General features: G+C 40.2%; 1 protein-coding gene across 4 annotated transcripts; it reads right to left on the reverse strand.

The window, feature by feature from the left end:
• Nucleotides 1-30: 30 nt before the first annotated feature.
• On the reverse strand, nucleotides 31-26,666 carry ajm1 (apical junction component 1 homolog). 4 transcript variants are annotated; one of them, XM_086053531.1, is made up of 2 exons: nucleotides 26,455-26,666; nucleotides 31-10,354 (listed from the first exon to the last, which is right to left on the reverse strand). In XM_086053531.1, the coding sequence occupies exon 2, from the start codon at nucleotides 10,298-10,300 to the stop codon at nucleotides 7,055-7,057; it is 3,246 nt and encodes a 1,081-aa protein (XP_085909657.1). In that variant the 5' UTR covers nucleotides 10,301-10,354; nucleotides 26,455-26,666; the 3' UTR covers nucleotides 31-7,054. The 4 variants fall into 4 exon arrangements, with proteins under 4 accessions (XP_085909657.1, XP_085909656.1, XP_085909658.1 ...); XM_086053530.1 differs by having other exon boundaries at nucleotides 26,399-26,666; XM_086053532.1 differs by having other exon boundaries at nucleotides 26,384-26,666.
• Between the last annotated feature and the right edge of the window lie 861 nt (nucleotides 26,667-27,527).

The following is a 27,527-nucleotide window of genomic DNA, read 5'->3' on the forward strand; positions in this document are numbered from 1 at the left end:
TCATACACAATAAACACATAGCCCAAAACATACCACTGATCACAGAAAATTTAATATATTACATACAGTAGCTATTATGGCACATCTCTGTCACTTTGTTCTAAGGACAATTATTCCTGCTACTTTTTCATACAGTCATGTGAGAACATTGCATTTATTCTGCTAAGTCTTAGAAGTAAGTATTAGAAGTAAGTAAGTTATGTTCACTGTTAAAATGTCAATGTAAATATTAACTGCAAAGATAGCCATCATGTCCAGTATTGCTTCAATAAAAAAATAAAATAAAAAAACCTATTACAACACGGAAGAATATTCTATAAGCAGCAAACAGGAGAGAAAACTTATATTTAAATATGACTTGAGTGAAAGGCCAACTACAACCTAGACTGCTGGCCAGTCAACCAACAGGGCACACACATTTCCAATTACATAAATTTCCATTCACATTGTCACTAAATGTGAACTGAACCAACACTGCCTGAACCATCCAACCATCCATTGTCGGAACAATTATTATTTTTTTTTTTTCAATAAAACGATACAAAATAATATAATATAATAAGGGGCAGCGCAATGGGGTGTTTGGTGAAGAGGAGTGGTTAGTAGCACTTCTAGCTCATGTGAAGAGGTCCCTCATTTGAATGTCAGCTTAGGCTTCCTCCTACAGTCCAAATATATTATAATATCAAATAACAAAACTTTATGAACTCGTTTGTATTACATATACATTTGGGCGAACATGAAGTGAACGTAGTGTACAGTATTTTTGCCTGATGAATGTTTTTGCGAACGCTCTCATTCTGGCACCTGTGAACGGCAGCTATTTTGTTTTGAGTGCAAGGTTTCGTTAGTCTTTCAGGAGAAAACTGCCTAAACACATGATAAATGAGGCTTCAAATGTTGGGGGGATAAACACTTTATTTTGCAACCCAAGCCACAGAGACTCGCATGGCCATATCCGTCATCAAAATATAAAGCAGCTTGGAAGGGAAAAAAAGCCTTGGCTGTTATCTTACTGAAGAAATAAATCTGTATTGGTTGGTGACAAATAAGAAGGTAAGTTGCTGTTAGTCCCTGGTTGACTTTAAAATCATTTCCCTTTCGATTTTGCGGGGTGTTGGGTGTGTGTTTGTGTATGTGTGTGTTTTACGGTAGCCTGAAGACGAAGCCCCTATCCCACTGAGGGGCGAACATTTTCGACTGTTGGCGTAGGTAGAAAAATGCGCGTTGCAAATGTTCGTCAAACGGTTTGCAGACGTTCGCCTGTATTTTTCTTGTTGCAAAGGAATTTCGAATATGTTCAAAATTTCCTTGCGACAAGAAAAAAATGTTTTGACAATATTTGCGACAATGGACGAACCCTGACGTGAACGCAACATTCGCTGCCTTTGCAAACTCACGCTCAGTGGGATAGGTGGTTTAAATTGTATTTGTGCTTGCACATAAAGACTACAGTCCTTAATTCTTCATTAAATGTTATATAAATATATATATATAATTAGGGCTGTCAATTTAGCGCATTATTTTCGAACCCCCTTTTGACGCCGTGAATTTTTTTGATCGTGTGATTAAGGTTTCCATATCAACCAGCGGCTGCATTGATAAAGACTGCTGGTCACCATGATCCATACATGTATCTTGAAAAAAAAAAAGCTTTAGAGTAGAGGAGGCATTACATGTGCTTCATAATATTGACGATGACGATAAATTGCTCGGCAGAATATGGAAGGCTGTGTCCCCCTTAGGGTTGGGCACCGAAACCCCGGATTCGAGTGGAATCAGTTCCATCGTTCCGGTTCACCCAGAACCGTTCAGATTTTAAAATGTCGGTGCTAAGTTTCGATTCCTAGTTAGCCGCACGGAAGAGCTACGAACAAAGTACGACCGATTGACCGATTAAAAAAAAAAATGTGTGCGCGCAGCCTCGGGCTCCTGCCGCCGAAGATGCGTAGCAATAGCACGTTAGCTCGCCCCCACTCGTGCTCAGCTCCTCGGCCCGCTTTGTCCCGGCCGGCAAGCGTATGCAGCGGTGGCGGCGGCGACTCTGAGCGGGCCAATTCTCACAGATCTCCACAGCTCCGTGGCACCACTCCATAGCCATAGCCATAGAATGACGCGATGCGGCTCATGACCCAAAGTTAGAATTGGCTAAGTATGTCTAATTGCAACATTGAACCAACAAGTTCAACACACAAATGCACATATCCAGCTAATATTTAGCTTAGATCATACGTAGCTGCAGCATATACATAAATACTGTACCTACATACAGATACATCCAGTCTATCCTGGTTGCATAAACTGTTTAGATTAGATAGACTTTCCTTGCTTGCCCTTAAAATGCAGCGTTGTGTTTGTCATATATATTTTCTCACTAAAGCAAGACAAGATTAGCCAATCAATTGGTGTTCAGTAGCATGCTTTCAGTAACAGCTGAAAGTGTATATGTGTGTGTTTGAAAAGGGCTGAGGGGCTGTTTGCGTGAGTTGAATCCAATGCTTGTTTTTTCAAGAATATGTTCTATGCAGGCCCCCTAGTTCAAACAAGGCATTCTGATTAATATTGTGTTTGTGGAATATGAGTTAAGTTGTAAAATCCATCAATTTTTTTTACCATCTCTGGGGTTTTATTACTTCTGTCGACTGATAATGACATCACAGATGCGCTGAGGGCTCAAATGATGACGAAACATGGCTCAGTTTCAGAAAATAGGTGAGCTGTGATTGGTCGTTACGTGAGCCCTGAGCAACTGTGATATCATTTTCAGTTGAAAGACGTGACAAAATGGCCGCCCCCAGTGATGACTAACAACAGGAGGATTAGCTCTTACTCCACAAACGCAATATTTATCGGAATGCCTTGTTTCAACTAGTGGGCTTGCATGGAGCATATTCTTAAAAAATAATATGTTTGGGTTGACTTTGCATTAATAAAGTATTTGCATAAGAAAATCAATCCTCTTATTCATGTTAAGGCAGGGGTGTCAAAGTGGACGGAGGGCCAAATACAAAATCTTGCGACAAGCCAATGTTCATTGAAAGTTTTTAAAATGTCCAGATTGGATCGGGTCCTTCACGCCTGCGGATGATGTCACGCTTTATATATCTGTAATATATTTCTTTGCGTCTATGTTTGTCACCCCACTGGCTGTTGTGTTTTTATCTTCGAAGTTACTAAATCAAAATAAAATAAAGTACATCACTGCTACGCTACTTTTGCGAGGCAGCTTGTACGTCACTTCCGTTTGCGTTTCTCCTGCCAAACTGGAAACAATTTTCTGGTTGACTCGGGCTGCAAGATTGTATGAACTGTACATAATGTGGAGTAAAACGTAGAGGATCGTATGATTGGTATGATGCCTCCAGCTGACCCTATTTTAGAGTGGCAAGGTATGAATGTGGGTGATCCTGTCAGAAAACACAGGCCCGAATTCCACTTGACACGTCTATTTATTGTGGTCTGCAACAACACAAAGAATAACCTAGCAACATCATCCAATGCATATCCATTTGTTAACAATATGCCTAAACATTAGAATTCGCTGTGTTAGGAAATTAATCAGCCAGACAATACATACAATACACATTCACACGTTTCATCACTAGAATAGTTAGCATATGAGCCAAAATAACTAACTGGTGTTCATCAACATGACATTACTCACGAGAACATATCAAGGCTATTATGTACAGCAGTTACCGGACACGAACTTGAATGATTAAACTCACCTTTTAACATTTACACACAATAACAAACGTGGTGAAACATGGGCAATCTGCAACTACTGAGTTTGCTGGCACGAACAAACTACGAGCTGTGTCGAAGAATGAAAGAGAAAAAAAAATCACTCACTATCACCACTTAGCGCTTGAATAGCGTTCAATGCCTGCTCACAGTGTGGGACATCTCAGCACTACATCCAAACTCAATGAATTTATCAAATGCCAACAATTACTAATAATAAAACGTGAGATTTCTAACATGAAGTATTTCGAATAAAGTGTGTTTTACTCCAAATAACTTTTCACCACAATCCGATTCTGAAAGCCACGAAAAGTGACGTGAAGTCTTCAGTCAGCATGTAGAACAGCCATGGGGTGGCAAACATTGATGCAAAGAAATATATTACAGAAATAGTGTAACGAATTGGGTTACCTGTGTTGTGGTCGAAATTGTGTCTTGCCAAGTTGTGTTGTTTCCTAGGTTAATGAATGAATCGCGCGGCTCGCTGGATGGGAGGGCAGGCGAGCGAGAGTAGCGGAGGACGAACAGGAGAGCCGTTGCTCTTTTTCGACTGAACGGTTGTCGTACTGTATTGGCGTTGGCTGTGGCCCACAGTAGCCGGTTGGACTAACAACAACATGATAATTAAACTACGTCTGACGGCGTGTTCTTTGAAGTCGCTATAATATATTTTGAAGCGTGACGTTTTCAGCAGGCGCGAAGGACCCGATCAGATCTGCTACTCACACCGGCTTGCTGCGGGCTGTGGGCCAGATACAAGGATAAAGCAATATCATCCCACGGGCCGTAGAAAACCTTCTCGCGGGCCGGATGTGGCCCACGGGCCTTGACTTTGACTTATGTGTGTTAAGGGTATTAAAATTCAAGAAAATAATTGGACAGAAAAATCAAGAGATTTTTTTCCAAGAAATAAAATATGCGATTAACTACGAGTTAACTATGAAAAATGCGATTAACTATGATTAAAAAATGTAATCGCTTGACAGCACTATAAAAAAAAAAAATAAAAAAAAAAAATATATATATATATATATATATATATATATATATATATATATATATATATATATATATATATACACACACACATACACCGTATTGGCCCGAATATGAGACGGTGTCTTTTGCATTTAAATAAGACTGAGAAAGTGGGGGTAGTCTTACATTCGGGGTCTAGACATTATACCCATTCACGACGCTTGATGGCGCCAGATATCATTGAAGCGAATACTGAACTTGACTCCGCAGGCCAAAGCAACCCCTGTCACGTGAGGATGACGTGCTATGGGAGGAGCCAGAGGATGGGATTAAGGACAGCGACACTGAGCACAGCGAGGCAGATAATTGTTTGTGAGGAGTAATGTTCTGTCATGATAGATCTCAGCTACTCTCAAGTTAAACCAGTTTGCATTATTTTATTGCAATGTTTTTCCTTATTCAGATTTGTTTCAAGACTACACTTAGTTAGACTTCACTTTGATGGTTAATGCAGTTATTGCAATTTTGTTGTTTGATCACAATAGATCAAAAACCAGAAGCCATTCATTTACGAATGTGATTGCACTTTAGTTTACATATTTAAATGTTGAGATATTAAGATTTGAATGAGGCAAAATAACATGCCTTTTCTCTCAAATATGTTGTTATAATCATTTGTTTCAGATGTACTGTAATTATTTTCTGTATAAAAATTAATTTGGTGTTCAAAAAAACTTTTTTCAAACTTTAGTCTTGAAAAAGAGGGAGTCGTCTTATAATCAGGGCTGTCTTATATTTGGGCCAATAAGGTATATATACTGTGTAGGGGCATGCAGCTTTCAGAGTGGCCTTTTACTGTGGGCAGTCTAAGGCACACCTGTGCACTAATCATGGTGTCCAATCAGCATCTTGATATGGCCCACCTGTGAGGTGGGATGGATTATATCTGCAAAGGAGAAGTGTTGACTATCATAGATTTAGACTGGTTTGTGAACAATATTTGAGATAAATGGTGATATTGTGTATGTGGAAAGAAAAAGTTTTAGACCTTAGAGTTCATCTCATTAAAAAACAGAGCAAAAACAAAAGTGTTGCGTTTATATTTTTGTTGATTGTATATGTATATATGTGTAAATAATGTCAAGCAATAACCTTTTCCTTATGAGATTGTAGGGGGAAACTTGTAGCTGTCTGCAAGTGTGGACTGAATGGTGGCAACAATGGGTAAATGCCAGTATTTTGAGGGTAATGGCTCGTTTTAACGTCCATCCATCCATTATCTGTACCGCTTCTCCTCACAAGGGTCGCGGGGCGTGCTGGAGCCTATCCCAGCTGTCTTTGGGCAGTAGGCGGGGGACACCCTGAACTGGTTGCCTGCCAATCGCAGGGCACACAGAGACAAACATCCGCACTCACAATCACACCTAGGGGCAATTTAGAGTATCCAATCAACCTACCATGCATGTTTTTGGAATGTGGGAGGAAACCGGAGTGCCCGGAGAAAACCCACGCAGGCACGGGGAGAACATGCAAACTCCACACAGGGAGGCCGGAGCCGGGATCGAACCCACGACCTCTGAACTGTGAGGCGGACGCGCTAACCAGTCGACCACCGTGCCGCTCTCGTTTTAACGTATTGTAAAAAAAAAAATAACTAGGAACTAGTTCAATTTTCGAACAAAGAACTTAGTTCACAAATGTTGTTTTATATGAACATTGAATTGAAGTTCAGAAAAAAAAATTGTGAACTGAACTTTCAACTAGGTTGCGTAGAAAATAAACTTTCCCAACTGAATAGAAAATAATATAATAAATATAGTCCATCCATGTAATATCTATTAATTTATTAACCCATCAACCTCTCATGTGCTCATTCAAGATTCGCTTTAGCCTCTTCTATTCCTTTCCTTTTGGAATGAATAATTCCCTTATTAGCCATACTGTAAATCATTTTATATTGTACATTTTTGTGAAATTACTTCAACTGCACCCAAATCTATTACAATGATATAATCAGCAATAAAATTGTGTGTGTATATAAAATGTCGTCATTAACTCAGAAATCAGCATTGCATAGAATTTCCTTTGATGTCAAGAACACAACAATGAATATTTTCTCTATCATACATTATTAAATATTGGGACATTCCATGTGAAGGAAATGTATATGTAACAGTAAGCAGCCAATATACAGATAAATCACTTGGGTAAAAACTATGTTCTGTATGTTAAAAATAAGGTACTGTACAATATTCTGTTAAAAAATTAAACTGACAAACTAAATAAAAGTACAGTGTAGTTTGTGTTCTCCAAACACATACTGTATATGCATTTAAATGATGTCATCAAGGAGATGCGGAGTCCCTACCCAGTCCAATGTCCTTGGCTCAGACGCAGCCATAATCATGCACATAAACTGTTTACCTGTCCTCTTATCAATCGGATAAATAGTGGTGGGGGTAAATCTTAGGTTATTTTCCACAAACTCACAGAGTTGCTGATACACTTGTGGGTATTCATGGCGTAAGAATACTCCTCGAATCCTTAACTCTCGTTGTATATTGATAAAACAGATTTCTCTGGCCTTCCTGCCTTCCTCTCCTGCTTTGTCAATATCTGCTGTTCCTGGTGGTGGAGTTAGGATGAGGGTTTCCATCTCACCCTGTTTCTTGTGGATCTTTCTGTCCGGGCTAAAAGAAGCAAGCGCAACCTTTGCATATTTTCTGACTGCTGGAGCTTGGTTCCTTGGTGAAGGCCCATCAGGCAGCTGCTCACCGACAGCAATAGATACATTCAAGATAAAACATTCATTTGGGTCATATTCTTTTCCAGCTTCTTGCAACTCTTTGCAGTACTCACCGAGGTTGTCTTTGAAACTTTCAAGCTCTCTTAGGGACAAATATGTAGGTGACATAGGTAAACTATCCAGGCCTGCCTGCAAAAAGTTACTGGAAGACACAGTGTTTGGGAAACCAAGGAAGAGTACGCCTCTGCCTCGAGAAAGATAACCAACTTTGGCAAGACGGGAGAAGGCTTTGTGGACTTCAATAGTCTCACGGCAATGTTTGATGATATGTCGACATGAGCTGCCTATTCTACCATAAACACAACTCTCTTTATGAATATCCCAGTCTTCTCTTCGGCAGTTGCGAGAGCAGTAATAGGTGTAGCAGCTGTGGCAGGATTTAAAGTAAAGGCAAGCATTGAACAGAGTTTCTGTTCTCCGGCATTTGTTGTTCGAACACATCATTGTATCATCCTCATCTGGGCTCTGATCTGGGGAGCACTCATCTCCACCCTTCATTGCATCACTTGGCCCAGCCATATCGTGAAATGAATCAGGATTTAATCTTATTGAAGTTGGCTGCTTGTCTAGAGGAGGCGGTTCTTCTGCAGCGGCCTCTGAGCTTTTCCTTGACAGAGATACTGCCTCTTCCTCATCAATTAGCTTCTTCAGCTGATCTAGTATGTCCTCACTCGCCCTTCGACTGGGCGGTTTGTAGTCAGTCACAAGATCAGCCAGCAGCTCATCAAGTTGTTCAAGGCTTTGCTGAAGAGAGTTGTCATGTGGCTTGTCTTTGGTTGAGGCTTTAATGTCATGCTGAACTTCAGTGCCTCTAGAGTCCAGAATATCCCAACTGGCAGACTTTCCTTCAGCCTTCCTAAGATTTCCGGTCCGAAAGTCATTATCAGTAATTGTAATCTCGGGAGTTACTAACCACTGTTTGCTGGTTGTGTTCTTTGACGTTGGTGGAGGGCTTTCGTCAATCAAGGAGTTATCAGACATGGATAAAGCTGCATAACGTCTTGGTGAAGTGGAGAGATTGACTACCACTGGCTGTGGTTTGTCATCTGAGGCTCCTACAGGTTTCCTTGGATCGAGATCATTATAGCTCTGATGTCGTTGAACAGAAGGGGGTTGATCCCTCTCTGTATGTGAGGTGAGAATATCATCCAATGATCTTGAGTAGGATTTTGAATCTGTGCCAATTCTTTGAGGTTCTGCAGAAGGGTTAGAATACCAAGGCATTAATACAGCCTCTTGTTGGACTCTAGTTGGAATGACTTGTGACACATAAGGTACCGGATTCGGGGAATATCCAGAAGCATATGAGCTACACCAGTCATCTGTGTGGGCCTGAAGAATTCTCAAATTTTTTTGGCTGTCTGTGTAATGGGCCCTTGCTGGGATATGATGCTGTGGTGGCATGGCATGAATGTCCCGTGAATAAAAAAACCTTGGAGGAGCAGTCTGAATTTGATAAGACCTTGGATCATCCCCATAAAATATTCTTGTTGGTTGTGGTTGTATGATATATGGCCCCGGTTCATTTGCTGTAAAGGATTTTGGATACCCTGCCTGTAAAGTGTATGGAGAATGCTCCATTTCATTGTAATAAGGTCTTGTACCCATAGCATGCACCATTCGACCTCTTTGATCATGTGCATATTGCAATTTGGAGCTTTGCCCTGTGTTACGTTGATCATGAAAATAAGAACTTGGCTGAGGAGGAGCAGTGGTTGCATATCTACCAGGATCTTCTTCATAAAATATTGGGATTGGCATGTTAGGACTGGAGTGAGTTCTGTTTTCCATATCATATCCAGAAGAAGACATCCCTTCGAAAGGAACTTCCATTTGTTGTTTGTACTTATTTGGCAGACTGTAGGAATTTTGAGAAGCTTGCTGACTCTCTGTACCCAATGAATCTGTGGGCGTTGGGGCTCTGGAATAGGAGAAATGGCGGGGCACAGTCAGGCTCCTGCTCCCCCAATTGTGATGTCTTTGCCAGGGGATGTCCACTTGAGGAGTAGGCTGCTTCTGTCCAGTGTGATGTAATGCTGAATCATTTGGTTTAATGTCTACTCGACATCTGACATGAGGGCTGGTTGCTGGTTTATCCAGCAATGCCTCATTATAAGTACTACCTAAATAATGGGGTGAATATCTATTGCTTCCACTTCTTTGAGGTTGAAGTCCAACAGGATATACTTCATTTAAATGAGCTCTATTTGCTGAATAGGAGGACTCCTTATGTGGCGATACAGCAGGTATCCAGTGAGATTCTCCAACAGTGCATCGGGACTCCCTTCCCTTCCTCCCTGAGGATGAGGGCTCAAATGATATAGGGGTGGGATTAGTTTGGACTCGAGGTGCACTTTTTGACCGAGCTCTTCGTTTTTGCTCAGGGACGGCAGGCTCACTGTTCATACTTGCATCCATTGGTTGGGATGTTAACCTATAGTTGAAAATGTCTGGAGCAGAAAAGCGGTACCTCTGATGATGACCCAGGGCATTCCAGATGATATCTGGGTTAGCACCATGCCTGTCAGTCTTCTTCTTGTGTGGGGAATGCATTGAGTATTTATGATGTTTTGGGTACTCCAGTGAGTTATATTCAAAGATGTGGCAGTGCTGCTTATTGTCCTTGCTCTTAATGTCTTCCAGTGTGCTGCAGTTTAAAGAATTACATTCTTTGGACAGTTGCAAGGATTTGGAGAGTGAAGAAATGCGGGTAATTTTTATGTCTCGATGCACACTTGATACCAGTAAGTCAGGTGGTCCTGTGAGTGTCATCTTAAAAGGACGCCTTTAGTTTTCGCCATTAAGTTCAATGGTTGTTGATGTTGCCTAGAAGAGAAACAACAAAAAACATTAGGAAAAAGGCAGACCTTTACCAAAAATGCATGTGTTGATTTACAGAAACTTAGTTTTTGTAATGTATCTGTTACAGTGGATTTCCTGAACCAAGACTAGTTGTCATAGAAAATTTAACTAGAACCTAAAGGGGAAATCAACCCAAACACATTTTTTTGTTCCCATCAGGCCCACTAGTTGAAACACGGCATTTTGATTAATATCGAAAGGAGAAGAACAAGAACATTCTGTTTGTGGAATATGAGTTAAGCAGCAGAATCCACCCGTTTTTGCCTCTCACAGGGTGGCCATTTTTGTCACTTCTGTCAATTGAAAATGACATCATAACAGCTCAGGGCTCAGGTACCGACCAATCAGCTTCAGAAAACAGGTCAGCCGTGGTTGGCCGTTACCTGAGCCCTGAACAGTTGTCATGTCATTTTCAGTCGACAGAAATGATAAAATGGCCGCCCCCAGAGGTGGCTAAAAACAGGTGGATTAACTCTTATTCCACGGACGCAATATTTGTCAGAATGCCTTGTTTAAACTAGTGGGCCTGCATAGAACATATTCTTGAAAAAAACACGTTTGGGTGGACTTCCACTTTAAAGCTGCCCACACAACAAGAGATCATTGAGTCAATGTTGGTATATCAGAGTGGTTGATATTGATTTCTCATATATATATATATATATATATATATATATATATATTACCCGTAACATTTATAATGTGCATTATTTATAAATATAACGATCAAATTTGGGTACCCCCTCCCTTAAGAGCAGCTGTGCATCACTGTAACGATTCGATTAATCAAAAAACAGGTTGATTAAATTCATCTAGAAAATTATGTCTTGAAACGTTTTCTCATTCCAGATGCATAGCACATTTTGAATGTGTAGATCAAATTATGCTTTTGCGCCTAACATCATTGTGTATTGCATTTGTGGATGGCTGGAGAATCTCACTAGTGCACAGAGATAAGCATGGTAGCAATTTTTAAAAAATCGAATCAAATCAAAAATTGGGAACTGAAAATTGAAAATCAGGGCTTGAGTGAATCGTTACATCCTTACTGTATACCATTCTGGCAAATATTTCTTCAAATTTAATGTAGTGTTTAAAGCTAGATAACACTTTGTCGACAACACAGAGAGCGCAATTCACTAAAGCAGGGGTGTCAAAGTCAAATGGACGAAGGGCCAAATACAAAATTTTGCGACAAGTCGAGGGCCGGACTGATGGAATGTTCATTGAAAATTTTTAAAATGTCCAGATTGGATCGGATCCTTCACGCCTGCTGATGATGTTACGCTTTATATATCTGTAATATATTTCTTTGCGTCTATGTTTGTCACCCCCCTGGCTGGTGTGTTTTTATCTTTGGAGTTACTAAATAAAAAAATAAAATGAAGTACATCACTGCTACGCTACTTTTGCGAGGCAGCTCGTACGTCACTTCCGTTTGCGTTTCTCCTGCCAAACTGGAAACAATTTTCTGGTTGACCCGGGCTACAAGATTGTATGAACTGTACATAATGTGAAGTAAAACGGAGAGGATCACTTTGGTATGATGTCTCCAGCTGACCCTATTTTAGAGTGGCAAGGTATGAATGTGGGTGATCCTTTTCAGAAAACACAGGCCCGTATTCTACTTGACACGTCTATTTATTGTGGTCTGGAACAACACAGACAAAGAATAACCTAGAACATCATCCAATGCATATACATTTGTTAACAATATGCCTAAACATTACAATTCACTGTATTAAGAAATTAATCAGCCAAACAATACATACAATATACATTCACACGTTTCATCACTAGAATAGTTAGCATATGAGCCAAAATAACTAACTAGTGTTCATCAACGTGACATCACTCACAAGAACATATCAGGCTATTATGTACAGCAGTTACCTGACACGAATTTGAATGATTAAACTCACCTTTTAACATTTACACACAACAACAAACATGGTGAAACACGGGCAATCTGCAACTACTGAGTTTGCTGGCACGAACAAACTACGAGCTGTGTCGCAGGAGGAAAGAGAAAAAAAAAGTCACTTACTATCAACACTTAGCGCTCGAATAGCATTCAATGCCTGCTCACAGTGTGGGACATCTCAGCACTACGTCGAAACTCAATGAATTTATCAAATGCCAACAATTACTAATAATGAAACAACGTGAGATTTCTAACATGAAGTATTTCTAATAAAGTGTGTTTTACTCCACATAATTTTTCACCACAATCCGATTCTGGAAGCCACGAAAAGTGACGAGAAGTCTTCAGTCAGCATGTAGAACAGCCATGGGGTGGCAAACATTGATGCAAAGAAATATATTACAGAAATAATGTAACGAATTAGGTTATCTGTGTTGTGGTCGAATTTGTGTCTTGGCAAGTTGTGTTGTTTCCTAGGTTAATGAATGCATCGCGCGGCTCGCTGGATGCGAGGGCATGCGAGCGAGAGTAGTAGGGGAGGACGAACAGGAGAGCCGTTGCTCTTTTTTGACTGAACGATTGTCGCACTGTATTGGTGTCGGCTGTGGCCCACAGTAGCCAGTTGGACTAATAAAAACATGATAATTAAACTACGTCTGACGACGTGTTCTTTGAAGTCGCTACAATATATTTTAAAGCGTGACGTCTTCGGCATTCGCAAAGGACCCGATCAGATCTGCGGCTTGCTGCAGGCTAGATCTAATAATAAAGCAATATCATCCCAGCGGCCTATGAAAACCTTCTCGCGGGCCTTGACTTTGACATATGTGCATTAATGCATTGTGTGGCTTTTGCACCACGCTAACAACTATAGATGGGGCAAACAGATCTTGTCTAATTCACAAAGCACACGCAGATGGTGAAATGTGTCACAAACTACGATGCCAAGCAGAATGCATCTCGATGCGGTGGTGGTATTTGCGTGTTTTTAAATGAAGAGATATGCATATATTTGGCAGAGAATTGCTCCCCTCTATGCAAATGAGCCTCAATGATAAACAATGTCTAATTCACTAGGAATAATAGCCACACGCCGTTTTTGTAAAGCAAACAATGCCTATAAAAAGCTGGCGTAAACTTGCGCTACTCAGTGGAAGCCTCTTTTGAGCAATTGCCAGAGCAGTGAGTGGGAACACTCGGACATGCACAAGACATGTCTAAAATTAGCCCCAACCAAAGTCCCATTGACCAGTGCCATGAAAGATGGCAGTTCGGCCGCGGGCCGGTCCGATGACAGTCCCATTCGCACCTTCTCGGTGAGGAACCCGAGGGAGAGAGAGAGAGAGGTCGGAAGGAGCTGCATTGTGTCCTTGTAAATCTAGAGAAAGCCTATGACAGGCTGTCCATAGAGCGACTGTGGTACTACATGAGGAAGTCTGGAGTGGCAGCGTGATGTATGAGCAGTGGTATGAATTATATGCTTTAGTTCGTTTTTGGTCAGCATCAAGGGATTTTTTTTTAAATGAATAAAATGTCCGATTAATTACGAGTTAACAATTAAAAATGCGATTAATCACAATATAATATTTCAATCGATTGACAGCACTAATATATATATATATATATATATATATATATATATATATATACACATATATAATAAGCCGTAATATAGAAACAAAAAAAAAGAAAACAAAAAGATACAAAGCAGTAATTGAACCCGTGACATGAAGGAATAATGCAGCCCCTTCAGGGTGAGCGCTCTACCCACTACGCCACGAGCTGGCACACTTCACCCTGCGCAGAGTTTGTATTTGTAGTTTTCAGGCGATTCACGGCAAAACGTTAAGTGGCGAGTTTTCGGTCACGGCAAAAATAACCACTCTCTCGTCCTCTCTTCACTCTTAACTCGTTGAATTCTTAAGCTATTTTTATGCAGATTAGTTTGTTTCAAACATAAGACATGCAGCTACCATAGATACAGGCCACATGTGTCATTTTACAATGTATCATTTCAACACGGCAGCCACTCAGAGTGAAGGCTGTATCTATCAATATCTATGTTCCATCTATCAATACCAATGCACCGACGGCAGCCTGCTTGAGATGTATTTTGCTTCCTTTTTCGAAATGATCGTCAGCGCCCGTATCATTTCAAAATATATTTTTTTACATATAATTTTATAAAATAACAAGTATAAGTACATAATACAATGTGATGCAGTATAATATAATAACAAATATAAGCATATAATATATATAAATTAGCAATATTGTATTAATAATGATTATATCGCGTGCAATTGGCCAGTATGCAGAAATATTTTTCTCCTATTACATATTGCAATGTTCTTGACATAATGTTAAAAATTTGGAAAATAAGACAAATTATTCTAAAAGTGGCTTTCTATAGGTCGGCTACTCTGCTATTGGCTTTTGTCATCTTCACCTTTTTTTCCCTTCTTTGTTCAGATTTCTGAACATCAGTTTCTTCTGTCTAAAAATGGGCAGGATTTTCTATCCAGTACTTTCCCAGCTTTTTTGGAAATTTGATTAGTGTATTTCAGCTTGCCAGTGACCGGTTGGTGACTTTGTTGTGGAAGGATTAGTGTGTCCCAATGATCATAGGAGCTAAGGTGCCAGGGCTTTAGACGAGACAAAGAGCATATGCCAGAAAACTCCTATGAAGAAAAACAAATGGACTCGCTCAGAATTTGTGTGGAGGTGTGGCTCTACGGTGTGAGACTGGTTTCTGGGCCTGCATCACTATGGCCTGGCCGATCACAGTCCAAAGTGACAGTGTGGCTCCCCCTACCCATGGGTTCAGCACCTATAAGAGGGGCCAAGGGGGTCAGTTGCAGTGTGAGCTGGGCGGTGACCGAAGATGGAGATCACAAGAATGGGGGGAAGGCAGTCTCCCAAGTGCCCACTGCACATAATAGCTTTGGGATCTCCCTGGATAACTTTACATCATCGTCTAATGGAAGTCTGCTTGCAGTTCATTGTAAACGTACTTTGTGCACTTCCAACTCCCGCCGAACTCAAGCAAATCAGTTTCTTCTTCCGCCATGTCAAGGACCCATCAACTCACGCTCCTCGTGTGCTGCATTTAAAGTGAATGAGAAGACCCACTTTGACTGACGGTGAATCAAGTTAGCCGTGTTCACACTCACAACAGAGCAAACTGACATTCTTTAAATGTGGCAGGTTGCGCGTTTTGCAAAAATATCAGCACTCGGTCTAACCCGCCACTGCACTGATTTACAACACGCCCTGTGCCTAACTTGCAGCGGTTACGAAAATAGAGCCATGCATCTCATGTCTGGCAGTAGAATGCCTTGTGATCCTTCTGGAATAGCTGTAAAAAACATAATAATAAAAAAGTGGCTGGGGAGAGAGAAGTCTAGGCTTCCCTATTAAGTTTGCAACCCCCACAAAGCGATTAATTTTAAGTTTAATTAAGTTTAAGTTCATTTTGAATGATAGCCAGCACAGGTTGTCCAGCATTTCTAAGGTCAGTACACATTTTCAATCTCTCAAAGAATCACAGTACACATTGTCAATCTCTCTTAAAGAATCATGTACTGTAAAAACGGTGATTTTCTAAAAGCTAAATCGGTCACTAGGTCAGTACAATACGGTATATAAAAGAGACTTTCTATCTCATCGAGGTCACTCCTTCAGGAGATAGTGATTTACTTCAGGTCAGTGAGCATTTTAGGAGCGCTATTTTTTCATGGTGCACCAAGAGTATTTTCTGAGGGGGTGAACACTGCGGAGCGTTGTACCGTTGTACGATTGGGACTGAACACCGAACAAATGCCTCCCTGAGCAGAACTAATACATCACTTTAATTGAAACGCTTTGAAACATACTTTTATTAGGTGCTGTATATTCTACATTCAACACACACAGACAGAGAAAGAACAAATGAAAAGTGTTCCATTGCTATGACAATACTTGGATAGAAAGATTTAATAGTACTTGATTTTTATTGTTCTACCGGGTGTCCTAATGGTCTACGTTTGCATGCAATAGTGCTGTTGCAAAAACAATATCTAGGTCGAAATCATTTTACCAGGGTTTTCACAATGACAATAGTATTTTTCTATGCATTTTGGCCTTTGTCCACATGTTGAGGCTGCGCAAACGAAGCTTTTGGAAAACATTGGCCAACACAGCCATTTTATTTTTGTAAATCTATATATACATAATGGTAAAGCATATCATATGTGGCTGTACATTGGACTGTAAACCTATACCTGTAAGTTTTCAGATATCTCATAAATATGTTACCGTCTCTGATTCCTGATTGATAATACCATGTTACCAGCGAACCATTAAACATCATTCCACATTTACCAGACAAGACCAGTGCATTTGATCACATCTGAATTAAAAAGATGTGCTAACAGGTTATTGCAGCCATTAAAGCGGAAGTCAAGTCAAACATATTTTTTTCAAGAATATGTTCCCAGCAGGCCCACTAGTTGAAACACGGCATTCTGATAAATATTGCATTTGTGGAATATGAGTTAAGCAGCAAAATGCACTCGTTTTTAGCCATCTCTGCGGGTGGCCATTTTGTCTTCTGTCGACTGAAAATGACATCACAACTGCTCACAACGACCAATCACGGCTCAGATTCAGAGAACGGGTCAGCCGTGATTAGTTGTTGTGAGCAGTTGTGATGTCATTTTCAGTCGACAGAAGACAAAATGGCCGAATTAGTGCATTTTGCTGCTTAACTTATATTCCACAAACCCAAAATTAATCAGAATGCCGTGTTTCAACTAGTGGGCCTGCTGGAAATATATTCTTGAAAAAAATATGTCTGGGTTGACTTCCACTTTAATACAGTAATACATTGAATTTGTTTAGCTGTGTTTCTTTTTGAATACATTTATTAAAATAAATGTTGGTTGCAAATGATACCACAGTTGCATTTTTAACTCATTCAGTACCAGACTTTTTCAGACCCTCTGTGAAATGACATATACAGTACATATGTCATTGGGATAGAATGAGTTAACATAAAGTGTATTCTATGTAACATAACATACTTGGATAAACACAATGTCTTGGAAGATTTCCAGTCAGGCTTCAGATGCATAGCACAGAGTCAGCCCTGCTACGTGTTTTCAGTGACATCCTCCAGGCAAATGACACTGGAGACCACGTATGTCTCGTTTTGTTGGATTTCACTGCAGCTTTTGATACGGTAGACCACAGTATTCTTTTAACTCGCTTGCAACACCAAGTGGGCATTAGTGGATGCGCTCTAGAGTGGTTTAGATCCTATTTGGGTGGCAGGACTTTTTCTGTTAGCCTAGGTTCCTGAGTCCTGCTCTGCCCCTCTATCGTATGGTGTTCCACAGGGTTCTATTTTGGGGCCATTGCTGTTTTCACTGTATTTGCTGCCTCTGGGTTTCATCCTTAGAAAACACAGCATTTCCTTCCACTGCTATGCCGACGACTGTCAAATCGATATCCCGCTAAGCAAAAAAGAGCCTTCCTCCTTAAGACCACTTTTGTCCTGCCTAGAGGACATCAAAGATTGGATGTCACTAAATTTACTAAATTTCAACGAAAAGAAAACAGAAGTTTTAGTGTTCGGTCCCAGCGGCTCGTCTCCATCCCACCCTGTTGTCCTGGGCCCCCTGGCTTCATATTTAAAGCCAAAAGTCTCAAACTTGGGTTTTAAAATGGACAGTGATCTTAAATTGGACCAGCAAATCAGCGCTGTTGTAAAGTCGAGCTTCTTTCACCCTAGACAGCTGGCTAACAGATGGCTCCTTTCCCATCAGCACTTAGAAACAGTCATCCATGCCTTTGTTACATCTCGGCTGGATTACTGCAATGCACTTCATTTCGGAGTCAGCCAGTCCTCCCTCAAACGTCTCCAGTTGGTCCAAAATTCTGCTGCCCGCCTACTAACTGGAGCTCGGAGGATGGAGCACATAACACCAATTCTGGCCTCCCTTCACTGGCTCCCAGTGCATTTTAGGGTTCAATTTAAGATTCTCTTATTTGACTTTAAGTCATTAAATGGCCTGGCCCCGGCGTACCTCTCTGAGCTCCTCCACTCCTACGCAACTTCCTGCAGCCTCAAGTCTGCGAACCAGGCGCTGCTCGAGGTGCCGAGGACCAAGAGGAGCCTCAGAGGGGATTGAGCCTTTTCAACTGCTGGTCCTTCCCTCTGGAATGACCTCCCATTGGTTGTTAGGCAAGCCCCTTCTCTGTCCATTTTTAAAACCCGGTTGAAGACACATTTCTTTTCTCTGGCTTTGGATCAGACTTTTCGGCTCTTTTCCGGTGTCAATTGTATATAGTGTTTTATGTCAATTTATTGGCTTCATTATTTATATTTTATTTATATTTATATATCATTTATGATCATATATCATTGTCTCTATATTTATTAATAAATGTATCATGGCCTTTTATTGTTTTATTTATTGCATTGTGTGTAAAGTCCTTTATTACAGCTCTAGCTGTTATGAAATGCGCTGTTTAATTAAAATTGTATTGCATTGTATTGTATAATGTTACAAGCCAATTATAGGTCAACAAACTTTTAACTTGCCACAATTTTTGCCCTGACATCTTGGGCCTTATTTTCATTCCCAGCGCAAGTCGAGCGCAAACCGCTGTCTAACTGTGCGCATGGGTGGAGTTTTCTTTCTTTTGTTTTTTTGCTAGACTTTGCACAGGTAGAATTGGGCGTAACAGGGCGATCTGAGCGCAGTGCACGCGAGTATGCTGTGCTTGACATTGCAAAAACAGAAACTAGCTGGGCTAGTAAAAGATACATGATATTGGCAGGTTATGTTACCGGTAGTTAGTTAGTTTAATTTATTATTCACAATATTGTCTCAAATACAGAAAGAAAACAGACCAACGACTAAAACTTACACCAAAACATCTTAAAGGCAAAATGCAGGACAACAGGCAGATCTAACAAAACATGTTATTATTCCAAGCCCTGATGGCATTTGGAATAAGAGTTTTTAAATATATTACGGTCAGAGGTGGGTAATCCAGGTCCAGAAAGTAAAAATCCTGCCACAGTTCGGCTTTAGCCACAGGTGCTTCTCATCAACTGAGCTTGTTTACCTGCCGGTTGAGTAGAAGCACCTGTGGCAAAAGCCAAACTGTGGCAGGGTTTTTACTTTCTGGACCTGGATTACCCACGGCTGATTACGGTTTGCTTTTGGTACTTTAGAACGTCTACCACAAGGGAGGAGTTAGAACTTCACGCAAAGTGGGTAAGAGGAATCATTTGCTATCTTAAAATGCTTTTTTCTTCAGTACTTTTTTTATAGATGCAGCTTAAGTGAATGGAAGGAATTGTTTTGGAGCATATTCACTGCAGGACCTATTCAATTTAAACAACATTTACAAAGAAATGTGTGAACTGTCAAAATTATCCGGACTGCTTGTCATCATAGAGGAATGCTAAGAGCTAGCATGCTATTCCAACAGCCGCAACTGTAAGTAAACACTTCCAGAATCACCCACAGCTTTACTATTTAAAAACCACATTATCAATATCATCAGCGAATTTTTTTTTTTATGCGGTTAACGTAATATATCAGTCACAGAATGTGTGCGTGTTTGTATGAGACGGAGGAGTGGTGGGGGGTGAAGCGATCTTCTCTTTCTACCTTTCACAAGTTAATAAATTGGTCATGTGGAAGATGGTCTATCTATCTATCCATCTATCTGTCTATCTATCTATCTATCTATCTATCTATCTATCTATCTATCTATCTATCTATCTATCTATCTATCTATCTATCTATCTATCTATCTATCTATCTATCTATCTCTGCAGCATGGTGCACAAGTGGCTAGCATGTCTCCCTCACATTTCTTGTGCTTCGGATTTGAATTATGTGTGCTCAGGCTTCCTCCAGCATTCCAAAACCATGCATATCAAACAGCGATAAGACAGAAAAAAACAGAACGATATATAAAAATAAACATTGTATCGACTTTTTCGTTTTATTGATTTTTTTCAACATATATGTTATTGAAGTAATCCAAAAGTAATTAAACGTTTTTAAATTACATTATTTTAATATTATGGCACTTGGACTATGTTACTACATTTTTTAACAGGTAGCTAGTAACTGTATGTATCAATTTACCCATCAGCCGCACCCCCCACACACGTGCTCAAAATATTTCGGGCCACGAAAGATTGTTATATCGGCTTGGGGTCGGGGAGCACCATCTGACTTTTTAGCTTAGGGCACACAAAGGGGTAGTAGCGGCCCTGGATCAAATATACCAAAATTGTCTTACATCACCTGTGTCACAATTTAGACCTGCTTTTGTCAAGTAACATCTAGTCTACTTTTTGTAAACACATTTGCAGATATGCGGGGGGTCGCAGGAAATGCCCAGTGAGCCGTAATGCATATACCAAATTCACAAACGCGCTGAACTAGACCATTGCCCCGGCACGAAAATGAAATTACGCTTGTTTTTACGCAGAGTGCATCGGGGCCAGTCTACCACAATTGAGCCCCTTATTTGAAAATAAGGTCTCAGTCAGTTTGTTGACACATAACAATAATGGATGCCCCCTGGATCTTTTTATATAATGAATGAAATCAAATGGCTATCTGGGGGCAGCAATGGCGATGTACAATAGACCACAATGCAGAATGAGATTGACACATGGGTTAAATGAGCCTTTATCTGATAATGTTTTTGCAAAAAACTGTACGTAGTAGGGCTGCCCAATATATCGAAAAAACATTTATCGCGATATTGGCCTTTGCAATATGCATATTGTAAAGACATGCAATAAGTTTCTTTTGGATTTGTAATGCTTTTATATGAATTTGACCAGTCAGACGCAAATTTAAATGTGCATCGCCATCCAATAGTTGAACATAATCTAGGATAATTACAATTAATGAGATAAGAATACATTGAGATTGCTTATTTTTCTGCATGAAAAAAATGTAATTCTTTCATTAGATAATAAATATATAATTTCAGCATCATTTCTTTAGGTGCATGTTAAATATCGCAATAATATTGATATTGCTATAGTCAACATCCATATCGCATGTTTTTCCAATATTTTGCAGCTCTAAATACGTAGTATAAATGCATGTAGCGTGCCGACAGCACAAGTGTCATTTTTTGTCATAGTGGAATTGCATGTATGGCATCTGTATGTATGGCAATGGGGCTGAAATAGACATGTTAATTTAACATTTTAGTGTTGACGGATTCTCTAATTTAAAAAAAAAAAACAATATAAAACGTACACACACAAACATATACTTGATGTACATTTCTGGGCATATCCAAATAGGTCTGTGCTATTTATCTACAGCAGGTGTGTCAAAGTCAAATGGACGGAGGGCCAAATAAAAAAAATTGCGACAAGCCAAGGATCGGACTGATAGAATGTTCATTGAAATGTTTTAAAATGTCCAGATTGGATCGGATCCTTTGTGCCTGCTGATGATGTCACGCTTTATATATATGTAATATATTTCTTTGCATCTATGTTTGTCACCCCCCTGGCTGTTGTGTTTTTTATCTTTGGCGTTGCTAAATAAAAAATAAAATAAATTACTGCTACTTTTGCGAGGCAGCTTGTACATCACTTCCATTTGTGTTTCTCCTGCCAAACTGGAAACAATTTTCTGGTTGGCCCGGGCTGCAAGATTGTATGAACTGTACATGATATGAAGTAAAACGGAGAGGATCATATGATTGGTATGATGTCTCCAGCTGACCCTATTTTAGAGTGGCAAGGTAAGAATGTGGGTGCTCCTGTCAGAAAACACAGGCCCGTATTCCACTTGACACGTCTATTTATTGTGGTCTGCAACAACACAGACAAAGAATAATCTAGCAACATCATCCAATGCATATCCATTTGTTAACGATATGCCTAAACATTACAATTCACTGTATTAAGAAATTAATCAGCCAAACAATACATACAATACACATTCACACGTTTCATCACTAGAATAGTTAGCATATGAGCCAAAATAACTAACTAGTGTTCATCAACGTGACATCACTCACAAGAACATATCTAGGCTATTATGTACAGCAGTTACCTGACACGAACTTGAATGATTAAACTCACTTTTTAACATTTACACACAACAACAAACGTGGTGAAACACGGGCAATCTGCAACTACTGAGTTTGCTGGCACAAACAAACTGAGAGGTATCTGGCCGGAGGAGGGGTAATCTCAGACACGGGTATTGTCAGACCGGAAAGGGTATTCTCAGAAAGGAAGAGGTGGGGTTTTCTTTTCTTTTTTTTTTTTTTTAACTCCTCCCTGTGACGTAACCTGCCTACAAACAGAAGCGCGTCACTTTCTCAGTATCAGCGGTCAAAGAGCCTTGCTTTTTACTACGACGTCCTGAGAGAACGGTAAGTGACGCTTCGTTATCTGCGAAAATATGTTGTATAATACATTTAAATCAAGCAAATTATAAAAATGACTGTTTATGATTGTAACGTTATCAAAAATAACTTTGGTTATTGTTACCTGCGTATATTGCATCCTGTTTCCGTTAGAATGCTGTGTTGTCGGCAAAGGACATATGTATAACTTTTTTGCTTAGTTATTGTAATGTCATTCTATATGTAATAATCACTACAATAATTTGGAATGAAATAAACGGTAGGTCACCCACAGAGGGATGTTTTTGGATTATGTTCAGATTGACATATAAAGAAAAAGAAAAAATAATAGAAAAAGTGTTCTTTAAATATGTGTGTCATGTGTCAACACCATTTGGAGTATCGGCATAGTTTTGGTCTCTTTTTAAAGATAACACTTTGATTTTTTCTCCTCAGATGTCAGAATCTTTTTAAGTGCTACTGGCACTGAATTATGGAAGTTTGAATACATAAAAGAAGGCCGTGGGTCTTCCAAAACTTCCAAAACAATGCCGATACTCCAAATGGTTCAAGTACAGCATCAAATTTACTTTGGTGCACATTTCGTTCAGGGAAAACTGCCAGGAGGAATTGCAAAGGGTTAACCATCTTTTTTTTTAGTGTTTTAAATGTTTTTAAGTAAGATCTAGAAGACTTCGTTGACATTGACTGTACTTTCTGATGACTTATCACTTGCACAGCAGTAATTATTCGGTACTGCAGCACCTGTCACGTCCCAAATGTTCTTTTAGTTATAGTTTCTTGTAACTTAAATACTTGTGTATCTCAAAACTAACACACAATTCCTTGTGTGTTTCTACAAGGCTAATAAAAAAATAAGCTGGTATTATTATTATTATTTTTAGACTGACATGCCTGTATTGAAGAAATGGTGGTGCATACTACTAATGGAAAACGTCATCCTTGGCAGGTTGGTACTGTGCAACTGTATAATTTGTTTGAATGAAATGTTATGTAATGTTATGTCTTATTTCAGCTATGGCAAATTATTTGCACACTGGATGGATGCTTCAAAGCCATTTCTGCGAGATGAAATCCTTCCTGTGTTCTGACTCAGGAAGCACCAGCTGCACAACACTTCTGATGTTGATTTCATCAATGGTTTCATTTATTTTTGAAGCCCACTTTTATAACAATGTTTCTTTTCACTGAGAAATTCTTCCTTATGATTAAAAAACAACATAACAAAAACTTTGATGCTATTGTATTTGAAATAATTGTATTTGAATAATGGGAAAACATTTTAAAGCAAGAGGAGCAACAACAACTTCTATCGGCTGTCCCCACATGTGATAAAGATGGAGATCTAACAGATGATGGATGATGTGGTGCTGCACTGGAGATGCACCGGATTCTGAGGAGGAACTGCTTCTCCAAAGGAGTCCGCCTGCAGCGCTTTATCTTGAAATGGACTTACACACTATTCGAGTTTGCGTTGTATAGCACTGTTAGCACTATTAACTGTTGCCACTCAGCATCCATTGCAGCCTGGTCATCCTGGAAGGGGGATCTCCCCTATTTGTGGCTTCTTCTCAAGGTTTCTCAATTTTTCTCAATTGTGTTTGGAGTTTTTTCTTGCCTTCCTGGGGGGTAAGATGAGGGGATGTACTCGTGGTCTTTTTAAAGCCCTGACATTTTTTTCATTGAATAAATTTGACCTCACTAAACTTTTTGAATGTGTCTTTTCGAACAGTCAATTGTACACAGAGTTGAGTACAAACAGAATACAGTTTTTATAATCATTAATCATGGCAACTGATGTTGGACCTTGTTGGAGTTTTGTAGGTCTCGAGTTCATATGCCCGATTTGAAATTTACAAAACAACTACTTACTCAATGCATGTTTGTTTTATCTTTCAAGAAGGTATCCAATATAAATAAAGACTCACACAAATCGATTGAATTTTCTCGTCAGTTTTCTTGACCATCTCTGAAGTTCAGGAATCATACAATGATCGGATCTGGGCAGCTTTTCCATCGTCGCGAATGCTCTCACCCGAGAAGGGCGAGGGCAGAAAAAGGGGCTCGGTCTAACATGCTGCCCTCACATTTATACTGTCTTCAAAATCTAAACATAATGTGGGTTGGTCTCCTCCCTGGCTGGCCCTGCCTATGGGGCTGATCTTCACCAGCTGGTCCCGTGCTCAGATCAGGGTTACAGCTCTAGCTGTTATTAAATGCGCTATATAAATAAAATTGTATTGTATTGTATTGTATTGTATAAGGTAAAGTATCAAAGACAAGAAGAGACTCTGAAATAAATGATTGTGTCCATCTCATCTTTCATATTCAGTTATTTCATTAATGTTGCAGCATAATGTATACATAGGAAGTAGTGGTTCAGTCTTGTGTCAGTGTTAATTATATTATAAGACACATTATAAGACAAACGCCGCAGTGCAAAATGCATCTAGCAGACAGTTGACTCATACGTTACGATTTTATATGCAATGGTATTTATCTTTTATGTAGCAGCCACTAATGACTGTCTTTATTTCATACATGTAAATAAAATAATATTCAAATTAAAATTGAAATACAAATATACATTTTTCTATAGGTCACATATGTCACAGTCAAGGCCTGCGGGCCACATCCGGCCCGCGAGAAGTTTTTCTACAGCCCCTGGGATGATATTGCTTTACTATTAGATCCGGCCCGCAGCCCGCAGCAAGCTGGTGTGGGTAGCAGATCTGATCGGGTCCTTTGCGCCTGCCGAAGACGTCACGCTTTAAAATATATTGTAGCGACTTCAAAGAACACGCCGTCAGACGTAATTTAACTATCATGTTTTTATTAGTCCAACCGGCGACTGTGGGCCACAGCCAACGCCAATACATGCGAGCGTGAGTAGCGGAGGACGAACAGGAGAGCCGTTGCTCTTTTTTGACTGAACGGTTGTCGTACTGTATTGGCGTCGGCTGCGGCCCTTATTAGCCGGTTGGACTAATAAAAACATGATAATTAAACTACGTCTGACGGCGTGTTCTTTGAAGCCGCTACAATATATTTTAAAGCGTGACGTCTTCGGCAGGCGCGAAGGACCTGATCAGATCTGCTACCCACACCGGCTTGCTGCGGGCCGGATCTAATAATAAAGCAATATCATCCTAGGGGCCGTAGAAAACCTTCTCGCGGGCCGGACATGGCTCGCGGGCCGTGACTTTGACATATGTGATCTACAGTGTCTGCCTTCGATTGAGGACCAACAAATAAACTGGAGATTTCCACATTTTTTCCACATCTAATCTGAATAAAGGAAGCAGAAAAGGTACAAAACTCCCAGTCAGTTAATGCATATCCTCTGCATGGAGACCCTCACTACCCGTAGCTAGAATTCAGAAGAGGATGATGTCATGTGTTGAAAAGATTACCGAGCAGTAATAAATCAGCGAAAAGCACCTCACGGGCACACAACATCCACACACAAAAATGAGACACTTTGCAAGCTCCAAACGTCGAATTCATTTAGACTAAAAGCTGCATATCAAAATACGCATTGTGCGGGCATGCATAATAGGTTAACGCTGCGTGGATGACATAAAACTTCAATGAATGTGAGTGTCAAACAATTACTGCGACGTGTTGCTAGAAGAGTAAATGCATAATACCGTATTTCCACGCACATCAATCGTGACTGGATGTCAACATCATTCAGCGAATCCAATGCTTCGTATCTTACCACATCAGTTCGGAGACCCACTCTGAGTGTATCCATTTTTTTGATGCGAGGGAGGGACAAAATCACGCATCAGCGAAAATGCAAAACACGCCTTTTTGTTGAGGCGTTTTGTTCGCCCACCCCCCCTCGCTCGATTCACAAGGTTAGACGGGTCTTCTTGCGGATTGCTGCGCATCCTCGCTGCACCATCCGCATCTCCCTTGCCGCAACCACAACCCAGTCAGTCTCTTTCGCTAACAGCCCTCCCCTCCCCTCCCCAACTCTGTTCAGTGCATCAGCCTGAGCTCCTGCTGCGGCGAAAGGTTGCCGTTAGCTCTACCAAGCATGCGGATGCCGATTCCGTCGTCCATTTCCTGGAAAATAACAATTTGTATTCATCTATTTTATCTGGTAATTACTGTAGATAAAATAATTATAACCCAGTAAACTTAGGTGTGAAAGATGTGTGTGGGGCAACAATGTATTTGTTGTAGCACACAGCCGGCGATTTTATTTTATGTGTATTTCTTTTTCACTGTTAAACTGGTGTATACTTTGAGGGTCACATGGAGAACAATTATGTTTAAAACAACAGCATAGAGCAGTGGTTCTCAAAATGTAGTGGTGCACGCTCCCTTTATTGCAGGGCTGTCAAACTATAGCACACCAGACAAAAAAAAGAAAAAGTTCCAGCTCACTTTATTACATGAAAGTTATCACGTTTAACTCATTCACTGCCAGACATTTTCCGAGCAAGCACCTCCGCCTTGCCAGTCGTTTTGAAGGATTTTTTCGCTGATCATAGCTTTTCTGACGAGTCAAACATCTAAACAACTTTACAACATAACCAACACTGACAAAATAGTTTGACGGTGAAATAATTTATTTGCAAGTATACATGCATCCATCCATTATCTGTACCGCTTCTCCTCACAAGGGTCGCGGGGCGTGCTGGAGCCTATCCCAGCTGTCTTTGGGCAGTAGGCGGGGGACACCCTGAACTGGTTGCCAGCCAATCGCAGGGCACACAGAGACAAACATCCGCACTCACAATCACACCTAGGGGCAATTTAGAGTATCCAATCAACTTACCA

Source organism: Filicampus tigris, chromosome 15 (assembly GCF_054856515.1).
Source record: "Filicampus tigris isolate MCC_2025a chromosome 15, RoL_Ftig_1.0, whole genome shotgun sequence".
NCBI classification, from domain to species: Eukaryota; Metazoa; Chordata; class Actinopteri; order Syngnathiformes; family Syngnathidae; genus Filicampus; species Filicampus tigris.